At 37.2% G+C, this 19,075-nt stretch overlaps 1 protein-coding gene across 2 annotated transcripts; it reads left to right on the forward strand.

Moving 5' to 3' along the window:
- Positions 1–279: 279 nt before the first annotated feature.
- LOC126367326 (D-glucuronyl C5-epimerase B) lies at positions 280–18,895 on the forward strand. Of its 2 annotated transcripts, none has more exons than XM_050010806.1 (8): positions 280–499; positions 2,057–2,174; positions 2,706–2,854; positions 4,147–4,722; positions 4,997–5,131; positions 5,472–5,659; positions 10,573–10,737; positions 11,472–18,895. In XM_050010806.1, the coding sequence occupies exons 1-8, from the start codon at positions 476–478 to the stop codon at positions 11,836–11,838; spliced, it is 1,722 nt and encodes a 573-aa protein (XP_049866763.1). In that variant the 5' UTR covers positions 280–475; the 3' UTR covers positions 11,839–18,895. The 2 variants fall into 2 exon arrangements, with proteins under 2 accessions (XP_049866763.1, XP_049866762.1); XM_050010805.1 differs by having other exon boundaries at positions 280–495.
- The last annotated feature ends 180 nt before the right edge of the window (positions 18,896–19,075 follow it).

The following is a 19,075-nucleotide window of genomic DNA, read 5'->3' on the forward strand; positions in this document are numbered from 1 at the left end:
AATCTGCCGCCATTTTAAGCTCTCATTCAAACTATTTCGATTTTATTTTTAAACTGGCGATTTTGTTACAAAATAATTATCTAAGATGCCTTTTATAAAAAAAGTATTACAGAATATATTTTTAATATAAAATGGCTATGAAAGCATTATTTTTTACTAGTTCCAGCCGGTTTTTGTACTCATTACGTTCCAATACACGTTTTCTTCAAAAATAATATCAATTTGATGCGTATAAAGGAACGTTGTTGTCAATCGAATTGTCAATGTCAAACAGCTGCGTATGGCGAGCGGACGTTTGTTGGCGAGAATTTCCTTTTTTTATCGTAATTTAAAATATTTCTCGACAAATATTTGTGAAAGTTACCACCGCACGTGTCGGTGATATAGTGTGATATGTTTTCAATGATGTGACTGCGAAACGTTCCTATGAGAAACGTTGATTTGTTGGTCTACAAACAACATCAAGTCGGATGGAATGCTACGGCTGTATACAAAGTATGTAAGTTTTTAGGGCCATTTTACGAATATTGGTGATCTTCTGAGGACAATAAGTGTTGTGGATGAGTTATGGTGTTGTTGTGTAAGTGTGTGGTTGTGGCCCGTGGGCTGTGACACGGCTTGTGTTTGGTCCGCCTACGCAAACGTCGCGAGGTGAAGGGCTGCCGGCGGCGGTACCTTCGTCTATATTTAGCGTCCAATTTAACGTAACTCCGTATAACACTCCGACTGTTATAAGACATAATTAAGTCAGGCAATTTTGTTAAAAATCAGGATTTTATAACTGGATTTGTTTTACTGAGAAATTGGTTCAAGAAGTAATAGATATAGCTTATCTCACAAAGTAAACAAACTTTGCAGCTTAAACAATGTGTAAGGTTATCTAAGTAATAAAATTTCAAATACTTTATAGCTATGCTATGTCAAGAAAAATAAAATATTAAAGTTTATTTTTATACCTAACAGTTTTATCACTATTCTATTTATGTTCAGTGTATAACAAATAACACCTAGATATTTATCTGATACAATTGAATGGAGAGTAGTCTTGAAAAGAAGTATTACTAGTTATAAAAAATAATAATGTAAATAGAGAAATAGTTAGCCCGTGCCCCAGCCGTGGGGACGTTAATGGGCTGATGATGATGATGAGGTAAATAGTTGATAATTGGAAGCAAACTAATTCTTGTAAACTAAAAATCCTTGTTTTAGTTTTAATTATTAATCTAATAACTAATTCAATACCTAATCTGTTCGTTATTCAAATTATTTTTCTAATAATTAAACAAAATTATTTATTATTTGTGAATTATAAATAAACAAATTAATTTATGTGTTTTCAATTTTGCCCAACTCTGCCTACATAATGCCTATTAACTTGTCTAAGTGGTTTCAATTTATTTGAAGCTTGAATTCTAGTTTATACATAAAGCTTGAGATTTCTTTTAGTTATCTTGTGTAAAAATGCAATTGACTAAGTTCGGTTGAAGTAATTAAGGGATTTCAACGGCTATTGGTGGCTCAACTCTTGTAGTTCATGCTCCGACCTTTGATTGGAACAAACCTGTGTCCATCAGGGGATGAATGTAGGCTGATTGTGTATGTTATGTGAGAAAAATAGCACGGAGTCATCAGGTAGGAAGATGACCTGCCACAAGGAGGAGGGGTCGACACCAAACAGACAGGAATACCACAATATGGAGGACGCCTATGGAGATGTCCTACGAAAGCACAATATAATATAAAATACTTCTCATCACTAATTTAAGTACCACACTCCTGTTGGTGGTGCATTTTCTGTCCTACTTATTAGGGAAAAATAGGGCAGTGTTTTCCCTCTTGTCTTCTGCCCCGTCTCTGCTCTACTCATCGTGCTCTGTCTGACGCGAGTGTGATAAAATACTTAATAAACTAATATAGTTCAATAATATGGATTGTCGGTGCAGCTATTTTGATTTTATTTTATGCATGCTACATTGAGTCAATTATAACTAGCCCCAGGATAGTTAAGCAGTTTACATCTCATGAATGCAGCTAATAGCGTGCTATGTGTGTGCAGGGCCTGGGTATGATGCTGGTGCGCGTAAACTTGCGCGTGGCGCTGGGCGCGCTGTGTGCCGCCGTTATCCTGCTCACGGTCTTCTGGACGCACTGCGGGGAGCTCTCACGCAGACCCAGTATGTATAATGAACGGCCTCTGTGGTTCGGTGGTAGAGCTAGATTCATAACCCGGAGGATCCGGGTTCGAATCTCGGCGGAGACAAATCACAAAAATCACTGTGATCCCCAGTTTGATTAGGACATTGCTAGCAGATCATCCAATTGTCCGAAAGTAAGATGGTCTGTGCTTAAGTAGTCAGTCCCGGCTTCACATCACCTAAGTATGTACTCATTACATGAGTCATGTCAGGGACCTATGGCGGCTCAATAGTGCTCAAAATGCTGAACTGAATTGGGATTGAGCCGGACATGTTTCTCGGATGCATCTGGAGCGATGGACACGAGTCGTTACTCATTGAAGTCGAAGCATTCCGCGTAAAAGATGATGTGACGACTGTGTTATCAGAGGGATTGGCCGAAGTTCGCGTAAAAGTCGAGAAGTGTGGAAGCTTTTGCCCAGCAGTGGCACCGAATAGGATTACTAGAAGAAGGATGAAAACTGTGTATACGTATGTGTCCTTGTCTTATAATACCATATTTCCCTGCAGTAGGTTCAGCGCTGTCGCTCGCTCTGTCGGAGCGCACGGTGGCGAGCGACGAGATCGAGTGCGCCATCAACGGAGAATACTCCGTCAGCTGCCGCCGCGACGCCAACGAGGTTTACGTGCCCTTCTCCTTCGTGCACAAGTACTTCGAGGTGCGTAAGAGAGAGATGGGAGAACTAATTTGTTGCAAACAACATTGGATAGTTTTTACCTCGAAAATAGACCCCTCATCACTACTTTAACACACTCTTGTCGGTGTAGCATTCTCCATTCTCGTCTATCAAGGGCCAATTCTTTCACGTCCTTATAAGACACGACGTTCGCCTTCTCTTTAATCTGTTCCATGTAAGGTCTTCTTGATCTTCCCCTTCCTCTCTTTCCTTGTAGTTTACCTTCTATGCTTTTTTTAAATAAATTCGTCGTTATCATCTTGCCTTTTTTGTCCTTGAATAACTCTCAAATCGCCCCCCAAGGGGCTGAAAAAGGAAATCCACGCGGACAAGGTCGTGCGAAAGCTAATAAATAAACGTAACATGCGATTCTCTAAACATTGCATATCCTTGAGTGCGCCCCGCAGCCGGTGTAGTATACGTTTTTCCCTTTTTACCTAATACTTTATGGAACAGAACTCCCCGCCTGCACCAATTTGTATCGGGCGCTGATGTCATCCCCTCTGGGTCCTACTTTAGTCTTAAATGGTCGGGATCCTCTAAGAAGTCAGGGAGAACGTCTCGCTCGCACTCACGCGTTAAGTGGCACACGGTAACAATGAGATTTTACGTTTGGAGTCCCCGGGATGTGACCGACAGTAGTTCTTATCGCCCCGATTTTACGGGCGTGAGCTCCATCTGAATGTCTGTCTTTACTATTGCATGCAATTGGTAGTTTCCTAGGTCAGAGATAAATTACGAAATTCTGATTACTAAATAAAGACAGATCTAAAGGTGACAAAAAACCTTTTCGTTTTGCTATTTAACTTAATGAAAAATCTAATAATAAGTACGACATTACGTTTTATATGATGTCACAGGTTGCGTTTTCATACAAATTCCGTAATAATTTCGTGTTTTGACGTTCAGTAAAAAGTAACTGATTTTGACTAGTTGGAAAGTATCCTACTAGCATAGACATCAGAAGTCTGCCAGACATATTATTAGATGAGCGGTGTCGGGTATCTCATTAGTGTCGGCTCATCGCGTTACTGATCACGGATCGTATTAGCAATGCAACCTGTGAAATTGCATAAACACTTAAGAAATTGCGATGGAAAGTCGTTCATGTATCGTACTGCTACGTTACCATACGTGTATACATGTATACATATACACTTATACATGTATACATATAAATGTATATATGTATACATGTATTATCCCTCAAAGTTTTCGTTACGAGGGCACTAACATCCTGTATAATATTTCTTAAAGTGTAATTTTATCCTTAGGTATACGGCAAAATAACGTCAATAGAAGGCGTCGAAAGGTTCGAATGGTCTCATAGCTACAGTAAGATCTACCATCCTAAAAGAAAATACGACCCTAGAGGCACGTTCACAACCTTCGAGAACTACAACGTGGAAGTGAGGGACCGTGTCAGATGCATCAGCGGGGTCGAAGGGGTCCCTGTGTCAATACAATGGGAGCCAAGAGGTTTCTTCTACCCGACGCAAATTGCGCAGTTTGGGTTAGCTCATTACAGCAAGAACATCACTGAAGCAGAACCAAGGAGACGGATAGTTGACGATGGGGAGACAGTCCTCGAGAATTGGATAGTGAGCAAAGACGCGGTGATGTCGAGAGAGTTCAATGTAACCCTTAACACGAACGTGCTAAGGTTCTCGACGTCGGACCAGCTGTCTAGTCAGGTGTGGATTAAGCTGAACATCAGCCAAGACTTCGTGCTAAGCTTGGACCTGCAGCTTCGACCCAACTCGTCCGTGACCGTGGTTCTACAGAACAAGGACAAGAAAGAGACGGTCTACCTGCATTATGTTACGAGTACGCAGTTGATATATGCGCAGGTGAGGTTATTTTGTTTTAAAATTGGTCGTAATCATGTTTTTTGCTTTGATCAGCCTGTAATGTCCTAACCAAACTCACAAAGTGATTTATGTGATATGTCCCCACCGGGATTCGAACCCGGGACCTAGATAGTACCTAGTCCAGACCTAGTCCAACGCTTAACCACTGGACCATGGAGGCTGTGGTTATAAATTGTCTTGTAGTTAAAAAGTATCATAACTTTATCTACATTTTAGATATTGGAACAAACTTACGATTCTTGTTTGTTTGCAGGATGCGCACATATATTACGGGATCGGGCTGGACCCCCAGTGGCGGCGGATGACCAGGGACCTCATCATAGACATGCAGAAGGGCTGGGCGCTGCAGGACCGGCCCAAGAGGAAGTCCCCTAGGAACAAATTTAAGGTAAGATATGAATTTGGTATTTCATTTGTTCAATTTTAGAGGTACTTGCAGGGTGAATTTTCAGATAAAATTAATCGATTATGTAATTCGATGCTTTCAGTGTAAATGGCGGTTATTATCTCTCTTTATTTAAGAGCTGCGCTCTTGTCGGTGGAGTAATCGCCACTCCTCTCGTCTTCCCGCCAAAACTCTCTTCTCTTCTTTTTTCTTCTTTGGCGGTTATTATATCAGACTAAAAATACACGGTGAGAGCCCTCAGCGCTCACCGTTTGTCCGACCCATTAGTTAATTCCATTTGCAAATCTGCAATAAGTTGCGTAAATAAAAAAACAAAATACAGATATCAAGCATAATCCTGTGCGGCGGCGGCGCGGTGGACAACGTGACGGTGTCGTCCAGCGAGCACATGGCGCACTTCTACGCGGCGGCGGCGTGGCTGGCGCGACAGCAACGCGCGCGCAGCGGCGGCTGGCCCATCCCCGTGCGGCGCCGCATCGCCGCCGGCGTCGCCGAGCTCAAGCCGGGCTGGTGAGCGCGCCCTACTTACGTACAACTAAGAACAGTCAAAAGCAATACCCACTTCACTTTAGAACCCTGTCGCACTATCATATTTGACATTTAATGAGACTTACGGTTTAATTTGTCAAAAAAGTTAATGCGACATGGTTTCAAAGTGTATACATATTAGTACTCGTGACCATACATCGATCTATGAAACATAACAACTAGGTTATCATTTAGTTATACAATAATTAATGAGTTTACAACTAAACAAGTGTACATTGTTAGGTAAGGTATATAATAACTGTCGCGTGCGGATATAGTTTAGCAGCGAGTAGATATATCGACACGAGAGCGATGTGTGTGTAACAATATTGTTGCGTGGTTTCTTGTTATTACGATATTTATCCAGTTGCACACCCCGGGCCGGCCTCCGTGGTCCAGTTTTTTGAGCGTTGGGCTCACGATCCGGAGGTCCCGGGTTCCGGTGGGGACATATCACAAAAAATATTTTGTGATCCCTAGTTTGGTTAGGACATTACAGGCTGATCACCTGTTTGTCCGAAAGTAAGATGATCCGTGCTTCGGAAGGCACGTGAATCTGTTGGTCCCGGTTACTACTCACTGATGTAAGTAAGTAGTCGTTACATGAGCCATGTCAGGGGCCTTTGGCGGCTCAATAGTAACCCTGGCACCAGGGTTGATGAGGTTGGTAATCCACCTCACAACCCATACGATAGAAGAAGAAGACCCCGGGCACTACAGGTCTATTGTCATTAACTGGGCGCAAATCCTGGAGACGACGTTATATCAATTATGTATAATCCAAACGTAAAATCAAAGTCATAAAGTTGAATTCAGTGTTTTTTCAGAGGGGATTCTGAGCCAGGACTCTTGGTTTTGGAGCTTTAAGATGTAATTAAAACACATAATAACGGGTTCCTACCGCGTTTGAAGCAGGGATATGAGACTCCCGATATTTCGACACTGTTGCAAGTGCCATGGTCACGGGATGACTGATGAGATTGGAGTGGAGTTGGTAGATCCATAATTTTCTACGGGCAGACATATCTGTCTACCCTCTTGTGTTTTGATTATGCTCCGCGTAAACTTAAAACAATGCTTTAAGATATATTATCATAAACCCTGACAGGCAACCGTCCAGAGCAGCTTCAGCCCCATTCTAGCTTCAACAAGTCATGCATTACACGAGCGAAGGCGAATCTAAATACAAATAGCCGACAATATTGTTAAGTCAATTAAATGAAATAACATTGGGTTTATAGGCCATCTGTCTTGAGTACAAGTTGATTCGATTACATTAACATGTGCCGCAGTTGGCCATTGACCTCCATACAATGAGCTGGATAGGTTCATTTATCCTTTTTCTTCTTGAATAGGTTACTTTTCTTATTTTTATGTCTAATTGAATACTGTCATTTCAACATTATGCCGTAGCGGAAGTTCTTGGAACTTCTATAGTGTGAGTTGCGAGGTAGATGATTGACGTTAGCCACCTGGTATTAGGGTAATTAATTCATTGATGTATATAATGTTATTACTGTAGTGAGTTATTATTGAGCCGTAGAAAGGCTTCGGGCATGGATCATGTAACGAATACGTACTACTATCAGTAAGTAGTAACCGCGAGCAGTTATTCAGTTCATGTCACGTTTTTCAACAGAAAATTGGTCTGGAACAGCTTATAGTTTTGTATGACTTTCTCTAGCGGCGCTTCAAATCGGTACAATTGGGTCGTGTACTAGGTTAAAGATAAATTATGAAATTCTGATTACAAAACAAAGACCGACCTAAAACTAACGACAAACATTTTCTTTTTTCTATTTAACTTATTTAAGAATTTTAATCAAGAAAAACGTAATAATAAGTCCGTTATTTTATTACGTTTATCGATGACGTCACAGTGCTTTTTCATACAATTTCCTTAGTAATTTCGTGTTTTGATGTTTAGTAAAAACTGATTTGACTAGTTGGAAACTGGCTTATTTTTAGCTGTCCGGTGGTAAAGACAGCTAGTCCAGTGTATTGTATGGAGATCGATGTCGGCTCATTAAGATACCGACTCTATCATCGCCCGAGTGATCCTGATGAATTTACGACGCGTTTAACGGCGGCATATACAACGATAACACGTGTATTTTGATTGCAATGTCGTTAAAAAATAATTAAACAGTTTATACCCCAGATATGGTTTGTTTATGTTTGAATAAATAATAAAAAAAAAGAAATATGTCCAATGAATCAGGATACATTAATAGGAGAGATAACATAGATGGGACTATAGCCAGACAAACTACGCCTTAAATCGTTATTATAGTGGACTGAATAACGGCGTCAGCATAGAATAGTAACTACGTATAATAGAATGGACACTCCGCATCAAGGAGGATAAAATCTAGAACACAAAGGTATATTAATATAAATAACAAGTACATTTCTTACATATCACAAAAAAAATATAGACCGGTCTGTGTCAACAACAAAAAAACAATATATCTAACATTGAAGATACTCAAAAGTATATATAATCTATTTATCTCGCTGAAACGTTCCGAATGCAGTTCTATTTAAATGTGCTGGTGATAGTGATGGGCGAATATAATATGATTCATTCGAAATAACAGCCCTTCGAATTCTTAGTTTGTAGAAAAGACCTATTCGAATGAAAAAAAAAATTAGTATGATTTGAATAAATTTTCATCATTGTTGATCGTAATTTTTAACAATTATTTACTTGTTTTAATTTTAACACTTTCAAATATTAAATATTGTGTTCTTTATTGTTTTAAATAAGTAATTGTGTCTAAAAACGCAATAAAATATTATTATACCTGTGTTATTTATTGCAACGACATATGAATTAATGTTATGTTGCACAAGTAATCAAAATAATAATTATTTCGGGCAAAAAATATTCGAATATCGAATTATCATTCGAATTATAAATTTTCATTCGAATGGCGAATGATACGAATAATTCTATTATAAATTTTTGGTACAGTCGCCCAGCACTATTCACTACTGGTGACTTCATCATGGCACAGACCAGATACGGCCTAGATTAGTCAGACTATTTTTGCACTTAAATTGGGTTGGTGGTTCCAATCACCTTGCGGTGTAATAATACCGAATGCATTAGCGGCTATCTTTGTATTAGCCGTTAGTTATTCACTGCTCTGGTACTAATTTTAGATGTGGAAATTTATCTAATATAAAATGCAGAATGTGTCCATTGTCTGTTACATATTCACGGCTAAACTAATCTTCGTAACTCAGGAACTGACTTGTAAGCGAAAACAGTTAACGATTCACTGAGGAACTTTCCAGGCTGCGTTCCTTAGAAACAATATAGATGGCGCTGTAAAGTCAATATATTTATGAAAACATTATGTATGTGCGTAAAAATGTATCTCTCCTTCCGAGAAACTGTGAAAGGCATACTTACAATACAAGGAATAAAAATAAAATTGTTGTTCAAAATTCTAGATTAAGTAAATTAAATTCATCTTTTTTGGGGTTATGTATACGTTTTTACAATAATAAAATACCAGATAATATTTTAAATTTGTCAGAGAACAAATTTAAAGCTCACGTGAAGCTTACTTTATGTAAAAAAGCCTATTATAAGATTAATGATTACCTAAATGATAAAAATGTCTGGTATTGAATGTGTTCCTCTAGTTATTAAATAACTTGTAATGTACCCTCATTGATTTAAAAGATGTGTTGCTGTTGCAGTTTCTTGTCATTTCTTCTCCTCAGCCATAACACCTTGCGATATGACGTAAATTCAAAAATGTTACATTGACCTTCAACAAGTTTATCCATGATAATTACGTTGAATAAATGATTCAAAAAAAAAAAGATTTTCCTTCGTTTAACCTAATTTCATGGATAACAGGCATATGCATCTAAAAGATCTTTGATCTTTGTTTTTATTACACACAGGCACAATTACATCTTCCACCCATTATTATTTTGATCGAAATAATATAGATAGCAACATAATTGTATACATAATGTGATCCAAATATCAAGCGACAATTATTTTTATGTATGCTTCTGCCATTACGTTGTATTTTGGAATAATTATTTACCCGAGTAATGAGAAAATAGGTAATTATCACGTTTAATCTCGACAACGCCATCTATATATTGTTTTCGGAGAACGTAGCATGGAAAGTTTTCTCAGATTATGGTTAGGTATATTTTTAGTATATATGGATTATATTATATTGAGTATTTATTAATAATATGTACGTATAGTATAGAGTAGAGGAGCTCGGTGGCGCAGCGGTAAAAGCGCTCGGTCTGCGATTGTTGACGTAAAGCAACTTTCGCAGAGGTCGGTCATAGGATGGGTGACCACAAAAAAAAAAAGTTTTCATCTCGAGCTCCTCCGTGCTTCGGAAGGCACGGTAAGCCGTTGGTCCCGGCTGCATTAGCAGTCGTTAATAACCACCAATCCGCACTGGGCCCGCGTGGTGGTTTAAGGCCCGATCTCCCTATCCATCTATAGGGAAGGCCCGTGCCCCAGCAGTGGGGACGTTAATGGGCTGATGATGATGATAGTATAGAGTTATATTAACTTTAGTTTTACTTTTAGGTATTTATTTTTTTGTTGCACCATCCCGCATCCAAGTTGTTTGTAAATGTTTATTTCCTTTTGGTGGTTGCCTAGAAGAAATTGCTCTAGAGCAATAATGCCGCCCAAATTGTACTGTATTCATGTGTTATGTCTGATTGTTGAAATTTAGTTCTATGCAATAAAGTATATTTGGTTTGATTTGAAAGTTCTTCCTTGGATTGGATTCGGATCGGATGTATTTGCGAAAACACCCTGAAACCCCTTCCTTACTGCAAACACAACATATCATAAAGACTCACCTCTACTCACCTCTTCACGATCTCCATTCCAGGCACTCAGCAATGAGTCAAGGGCACGCGATATCAGTACTAGCTCGCGCTTACCACCGCAGCGGGGATTCGGCGTACCTCAGAGCGGCGAAGAAGGCGTTGTATCTGTTGGACGTGCCCAGCCACGCTGGCGGGGTCAAGGCGATGTGGATGGACAAATACGTCTGGTGAGTTGCTTTTACAATAGCATTTATTGTTACAAACATTATTAACATGACGTCAAACCCCAAGAGGGTTTGTCCCAACATCATACCCACAACACGTATTAACTATACACCGCTTGGTTTTATAACGGAGCTTCCAAGAAGGTAGAACAAAGGCAGCAATCTCACCAAACTACATTTCCGCTGGATATCACTCACATTAGATAGTGCATAGTAGAAGAGGCCAAGTGAACTTGAGAGCGGTCAAGGCGCTGTATTTTCTAGACGTGTTCACTATGTCAAGGGTGCGTTACGTTTGGCTGGTAACCCATAAAACCTTTTGAAATGACTGGGTTTTGTAATAAGTGGATTTTTTTTCCAATAAATGGGTTTGAGTTTGGAGTTTGGACCTATTGTTGCGTTTAGTTCGTGATTGGGGGTAGAGTGTTTTGGCTGTGTGACCTACCACACAGCCAAAACCTGCTAGCACAGAGCTCGATGGCCGTTATGTTGGCGAACTCCAGCGGATTAACGTTTTGCATTTTGACACACCGCGATATGATTAGACGCTTACTCTATCGTGTTGCGCTTTTTCGACGCGAATCCTTCGTGCGGTAAGAATTTGTTGGTAGATTTGTTCGTTATAATACCCCCTCGCAAATGTTAACTACTGTTAGCTCGATCCGTCGATGCACTTTTAATTATCGATAGTTTTCCGACATGAACCTGTATAATAACATAAACTAAACTTTTTCCAGGTACGAGGAATACCCAACCAAACCCCCGCTGTTTGTCCTGAACGGCTTCATATACACGTTGCTGGGCCTCTACGACCTGCACATCATAGAGGGTGAGAACTCCATATCCTTAGCTAAGAAGATGTTCGATGACGGGATGACGTCACTTAAGACCTTGCTCCCTCTCTTCGACACTGGCAGCGGTAGTTTCTACGACCTAAGACACTTCACATTAGGAGTCAGCCCCAATATCGCCCGATGGGACTACCACGCCACTCATGTCAACCAGTTGTACCTTCTAGCAGGATTAGATGATGATCCAATTATTCTCAACACGGCGAAGAGATGGGAAGGGTACATGCAAGGCAAAAGAGCAGCTCATAATTGAATAAGAAAATGGGAGAAAATGTAAATGGTTTGTGGTAAAAAAAGTCTGATTGTCACTTTGGTGATGGCGTGGGAATGGTTAAAGTCAGAAGACTTAGATAGAAGATGTACTTACTAAACTGTTTTTAATTAAACTGTGGACCGAATGCGTACCTCCATTTTTTATAAAGCAATCATGGAGACTTTAGTCATAACTTTATATGTCGACTCCTTAGAGTCTTTGTACTGATACTTACAGATGTTTTCTATGAAACGGAACTTGAAATACTCAGTTTTCTTTCATCACTTGCAAGAGAAACAAAAAATATTTAAAAAATACTTCTTATAGAGATTCTATCATATAGCGTTTACCCAGCTTAGTCCGGGGTCCGGTTTAACCTGAAGTTATTGATAGATAGTATTTCATTCCAATCTTATATGAAACTCAAAATCGCCTATTACACTGCAGCTATTCTATAGAGTATAAGTAGAATTGTCAGGCCAGTACCCAAGGTAGCCTTTCTTTGTCTATCTTATTACTCGATAATTAAGAGGAAGCAGGACATAAAAATAATAATAGGATATGAGATTATGATGTATCTTTACATAAAGTCTGTAGTGCTTTTTTGTATGCAACATTTGACATCCTGTTTTTGGCTGGTTGTATATTGTCATATAAAACAGGTATAATACTTAGAAATTAACAAACTTCTTATTAGAGTTGATATACTGTATCTATGAGCTGTATCTATATAAAACTACGTGATCTATTTACTGCTACGATATCTAAATATCTTAATAAAAACTAATAAACGCACTACAGCATAAACACTTATTTGTACCCAACCAGTTACATCAATCAATCAAGCAAGAAAACTATTACCTACTAAACTATTTTTTACTAAAAATGGCAACACCGTTATTAATCCTATATTCCGATTGGATAATGGCGGTTGGTGTTGCTACTTTCTAAACAAATTTCCACTTTTTAAATGGGCATAAGGCCATGCTCTGTAGGCTTATTCTGCAAGACGATGGAACACTGACTGAATTCTCCAAAAATTAAAATTAAATTCTTTTCCTAATGACTAATTAATCGAAATACTAATTATTATTTAAGATAAATTTGTCAAAGGTCAAGTTAAGAAAAAAAAAAAAGATATAAAATTGACTATCTATAAAGTTAACGTTGATAATGCAATATCGTTGGTAATTACATTGCAAAAATGATTTATGTTGATCTTTGTCAGATCTTACTGGATTACAGAATAGGTCCACGGCCTCCCACGGAAGTGTTGCCAAAAAATAAAGGTAGAATTGGGGTAATGGCGAAACTATTACAGGACCTTGTAAAACAATTATAGATCTAGAACAATTTTTGGGCCGATATTTCATCTCTCACTAAGACTCTAAGAGTCACGCTCTAGTCGCTGTAACGTTTTTTTTTTGATGATGATGATGATGATCATTTCATTACGTGTAGTGGCGTTTCATATTATTAAAATTGTCTGCAACAGATTGCTTATAAATAGATAAACAAGTAAAGAAAGATTAAAAAGACTCACCTGCTATTGAAGTTCAATAATAATTTAATCCTCACTAATTTGAGCGGACGACCGAACGCGTCGGCATAACCACAACGAATGACGTGAAAAACGGACATGGCGGTTCATACTGATAGATACGAGTGGTGGGGGTAGGAAACGAGTAGGGATTAGTGTTGCCATTTTCAAAACTTAAAACAACTTTTTTATTATTTGTTTGACAAAATAATGCAATTTTTATTTCATAATATAAAGTAGAGATGAAACATCGAGTCCTTTAGTAGAAATCTACAGAATTATAGTTGGATTATCGTGATTATATCAATTCAAATACCATCAAAGACTGATGATACAATTTATTGATGTATTGTGTAATTGATGTGTTGTGTTAAATTGCCGGTAATGGGTGAAATTTGCACCAAAAACTGGCTATTAAAAAACTATATTTGAATATTATTTGTAAGTTTGATTGAAATATAAAAATTACCTTTTACTACTCAAATCTAGAATAATTTGTTAAATAAAAAAACAGTTTAGAGCGGCAAAAAGTGATGTGGGCTTATTAGAAAAATTTCATACATTACCGGCAATATTTTCAACCTTTGTATATTATTTTATTTTGTACTTAATTTCGATTTAAGTAGTCATATTAACTAGTAGTATTATCGAATAATACACTTAACTTTATCAATAACCATATCAGATTGTATATAGCGTAGTGATAGTAAGGGAATATTTATTTTTACGTAAATATCAACAATGCTGCCGATTCTGGCTGGCGAAACTTTTCATTTTAGTCTGGCAGATCTACAAATAGTGTCGTCCTTCACGTATGATAAATGAAAGAAAGAGATTATAGCCTATATTATCCCATTGTTGGACAAAGGATCGTCATCAATTTTCCACGCTTCACGGTTTCTGCGAATTAACATCAGTTTGTTAGATAGGCATTAAACTTGTCGTTTTAAAATTGTCAAACAAAATAAAAAAAATATGTTTGTGGATGCCAGAATCGGTAACAGTTTATGGTAAGTTTATGTGATTTGTTCAAAAACTTTTTACATAATTTCAGTCAATTTTCTTCAATGTAATAAGTAACAAAGCCAGAAATGCTTTCCTACTCAATTGTAAGCATTTAGTTAGTTTTACTTATTAAAAACAACTTCTTGGTGTAATGGTAGACACATTGATAATTAAATATGAGGTCTTGAGTTTGGATCTCTGTTGAGTAGATTTTTGGAAACGAATTTCTCTAAAATTATCCCGGTGTTTGGGTGTTACACCACCAAACCGCGGCATCATTTTTTACAAATGGTAACACTGAAGTGTTATATAGCAAATGTATGTATGTAAATGATTCCGAAGCGCACTAACTGTCTTATAATGAATGACAAATAATTAATAGTAATCATATCAATCCGTTTCTAATTATAATATAGGTGTGTATGTGTCAACGAGATAATAATGTATTGTAAAAATTGTACGATAGAAAAATTCTTGCCATATTTATTGCAAATCTTACCACCTGTAAAAATGTACACGTTAATGAAAGCACAATATTATGTATTTTTCAGAAGGAGTTGGATGCCTCGTTCACATTACGCCACAAGTTGTGAGTTATCACTATAAGTAGCAGACTTATCAATTTCCATTTTTCGGGACTGAATTTGTAACTTCTGGCAAATTCAGTCGGTTCAAAAGTGCTCTAATGTGAACGAGGCGTAAGATTTTCTCCTTTATCGGCAAGGTGCCTGAATTGTCCTGTACTAAAAAGACTATTAGAATTACCTCTTCGAATTTGTTTAAAATTATACTTGTATATGTAAAGGCCTATAGGAATAAATGTATAAACGTAGAACGGCGTAGACATGTAATGTATACGTAGATCGATTGCCTCAAAATGTAAATTATTATCAAATGTACTGAAACATTGCTATTGAATTATTAAATTTCATACTTCGGCAATATAAGCTAATGATGAATGTTTGTAATGAAAGTTGTGCACTTGAAATTGGGTTTACTCAGATTTTTTTTTTTTGTAAAGTTATTCTTTTTACCACACGTTAGTGTGATATGACATATTGCACACATTCTACCCAGTACGGTAGAAAAGGGAGTTCTTGTGACGTCACAATATATTTGCTTACGTCATGTTACAATAAATTTTGGGTATATTGGTTTTCCAATGACCACTATAAGAACTGATGGTCTAAAAAGGTTACATTGAAACAAATCGTCAAAAAAGCAATATTGCTATTTGACATTTGTTTAACACTGCGCACTTGCTTACTTTCCAGGCTAGGTTCCCAAAAAACAACTATAGATGGCGCTGTACAGTTTTGTCTTCGTTTAACCTTCTAGTTTCATAGATAACAGACATATGCATTTTTGTTTTTGGGCATAAATGATGACCCTTGTCCACCCAGGCGCAAGACATCTTCCATAAAAGAGAAGCAATATAGTTAGCAATATAATTCTTTACCATATCTGATCCAAATATCAAGAAACAATTATTTTTATATAATACGCCCCTGCCATTTACTTTTCATTATACTTTTGAAAAATTATGTACTCGAGTAATGAGAAAATAGGTAATTATCACGTTAAATCTGTACATACATACATACATACATAAACTCACGCCCGTAATCCCAAATGGGGTGGGCAGAGCCACAAGTAATCAAAGACAACTTGCAGCCACTGTTGATACGAAGTCCTAAGATGGATATGATGAACCTTATGGTGATAAGGGATCAGCCTATCGCCCATAACATTAGTCCATCATGTTAGAGGACGCAATCCCTCTGTCGGTATTAAATCTGTACAACGCCATTTATATTGTTTTTAGGGAACGTAGCCTGGAAAGTCTCTCATTGATTTACAAGATTGCATTTAAGATGAAACGCAATGTGGCTTTTGTAGGCCCCTGAATGTTATTTTTATTTTGAATTTATTGTTTCAAAAGTACAAGGTGAGAGGTGTGCATATTGCGTTAAAGCCGATAACGCTTTTCAAGTATCAGTTTGGTTGCTGTGATAACCAGAGGGTGTAAAAAGTCCACTCATATAAAAAGCAATATTGCAATTTGACATTTGCGCATATAAAAGTAAGTGCGCAATGCCAGCAAATGTCAAAAAGCAATATTGCTTCTTTAGATGAATTGTATCGATGTGGCCTTTTTAATCCCCCAGATCTAGTATTTTCAATAAAGATTCTCATGTAGTCTTGCCTAAATTTGACTGAGAAAACAGGTACCTTTACAATTAAATTACTAAAGGATGTTTGACCCTGGCGTATAAATAACATTTTGTAGAAAAATCTTATAAAAATTGAATTAGATTCAATTGGTAACTGTTGATTTTAACAATGAATGACGAGTGATTGTAATTTCGTTTTTATATTGCTAAATGCTACATAATTATACATTTTGCGTGACCTAAACTCTAATTTTTAAATCGGGTCAATAAAATGACAATGGGAGATTTTCTTTTTTTAGAATTAAAAAAATACCTTATTAGTCTCATCTCAGACGGAACTACTCAAAATAAATGTTCGCACACAACACTAATAGTAACTTCAGTGTGAGACGGCACTAATAGTCATCGAAGGTTGACTCGAATTAAAAATATAGTTTTGTAGCATGGTGCGTAGGACAGTTGTCAAAATAATACGTTTCCTTAGTATATCTCTTTCGCACTAGGGTACAATGTATACTTCTGTCCTATTCTCATATGAATCATGTTAGCACGCAAATAGTATAACTGATATAATGGTAACACTGTGGATGACTTTTCAGTCTAAGTAAGAAAGTTGACGATTAGTGGGACGCTATAGAAACATTCATAACTGGCCACGAATATGCGGAATATGAAACAAAACCAGGTGAAAATTACATTAATAGGCTACTTGACAACCTAATCAACTGAGATACCTTTTTACGAAACGTCAAAACGAAAGTTTTCTTTGGAGTTTGCAGGAAAATACTGTCCTGTGACGTTAACAATAAAAGAAGTCAAACGTCATACTTATTGTTACTTAGTTCATAAATAAAATTCGAAAAGTAAAATGAGATTGAGTTATGGCCATCTTAGACTGGCTTCTATTTCTAGATTAGCATTTTATAATTTATCTTTGACCCAGTCAAATACCCATTCTTGTTTTGAATTTTATCCACTTCCGGTAGTTTTCTTTAAATGAAATTAATATCAGTGTCAATGTTGCCATTTATCTCTGACGTTTATTTTCGTTCCGCTATTCATCTTCTTTCAATATTTAAATTTATATAAATTCTGAATCATACCTTTTAAACTATCGTTGGCTTATAGTGAAAACCATGTAAGCGCCTTTTTGATAAATCACATTCGCATCTGGGGGGTTAAAATAGCCACATCGAAGCAATTCATTTAAGAAAGCAATATTGCTATTTGACATTTGTTTGCATTGCGCACTTACTTTTATATGCGCAAATGTCAAATTGCAACATTGCTTTCTTAGATGAATTGCTTTGATGTGGCCATTTTAACTCCCCTGATTATTTTAACAAAACCTCTAATTTAGACCACAATTTATTTGATTAGCTTGTCTATTGCGAGGTTTTGTTAGCACAAATGACACCAGAATGTAATTTTTTAACAAAGCGATTGCGTGGTTTTCGCTGTATAGAATATCATGGTTTCTAGCCTAAAACTGCTAATAGAACATTCCAATATGAAAGAGCTTATTAGTAGTTACTGTAAATAGTGTTTGTTGTCTATACTGTTTGTTTTGTTGAGTTTCTGTATAGTGGGGAGGCTGTAAGCGACTGTGATGTCTGGTCCGCTTTTAATTAAATATATTGCAGAGAATCGAGCACTGAAATATTCGAGAATTACAAGAAAGTTGTACGAGTAAGAGTGTAACTGTGAAACTTGCTAAGAAAGGAGATGTATTGATTTCTTTTTTGAATAAGACGCAATGAATCAGATTAGGGACTTTCCAGGCTACGTTGCCAAAAAAAAAAATATACATATAGATGGCGCTGCACAGAGTTGCCTTCGTTTAACATCTTTGTTTTTGGGTATAAATGATGACCCTTCCATTACATCTATCCATTATTATTCTGATCAAAATAAAGAGAATCAATGTAGGTAGCAGCATAATTTTATGTATACAAATGTGATCCAAATATCGAGGAACGATTATTTTTATATACCTCTGCTATTACATTGTCATTTTGAATAATTATGTATTCGAGCAATGAGAAAATAGGTAATTATCACGTCAAATCTGTACAGCGCCATCTGTATTATTTTGGCAACGTAGCCTCTCAGAAACAGAAACTAGAAAGTCACACATTAAATAAAACAGCCCCCGCAGGCTGCTCGCGTTTCGTGCGCGACGCGATAAGTATGCGGGCAGCATGCCACGGCTAATGGTGTAACAGACTTCACAATCGCGCGTGCGGTCCATCTTGCTCTGTATCTATATTATCTGTACGAGTAGAGTAGCGAGCTAGTGAATGCACTTGTGAATGACAATAAAGCGTCTCAATCCGAATACATGCATTTTATTTCTTCACATTTGATCCCCAACGTAAAAGTAATGTGATAATTTTTTTTTTTTGGAAATTTTGGAACCAGAAACTGCACGAAAATCTTTGAGGGTCTCTATTACTTAATCAACCTGGACATGTTCTAGAAGTCGACCAAGGGATCGCTACCTATCTCGCTGCCGGCC

Source organism: Pectinophora gossypiella, chromosome 6 (genome assembly GCF_024362695.1).
Source record: "Pectinophora gossypiella chromosome 6, ilPecGoss1.1, whole genome shotgun sequence".
Lineage (NCBI taxonomy): Eukaryota > Metazoa > Arthropoda > Insecta > Lepidoptera > Gelechiidae > Pectinophora > Pectinophora gossypiella.

Coding starts and splice junctions, on each gene's coding strand:
- LOC126367326 (XM_050010805.1), top strand. CDS start 427: ATGAGAAACGTTGATTTGTTGGTCTACAAACAACATCAAGTCGGATGG. Junction 496..2,056: donor ATGCTACGGCTGTATACAAA/GTATGTAAGTTT, acceptor ATGTGTGTGCAG/GGCCTGGGTATGATGCTGGT. Junction 4,723..4,996: donor CGCAGTTGATATATGCGCAG/GTGAGGTTATTT, acceptor GTTTGTTTGCAG/GATGCGCACATATATTACGG.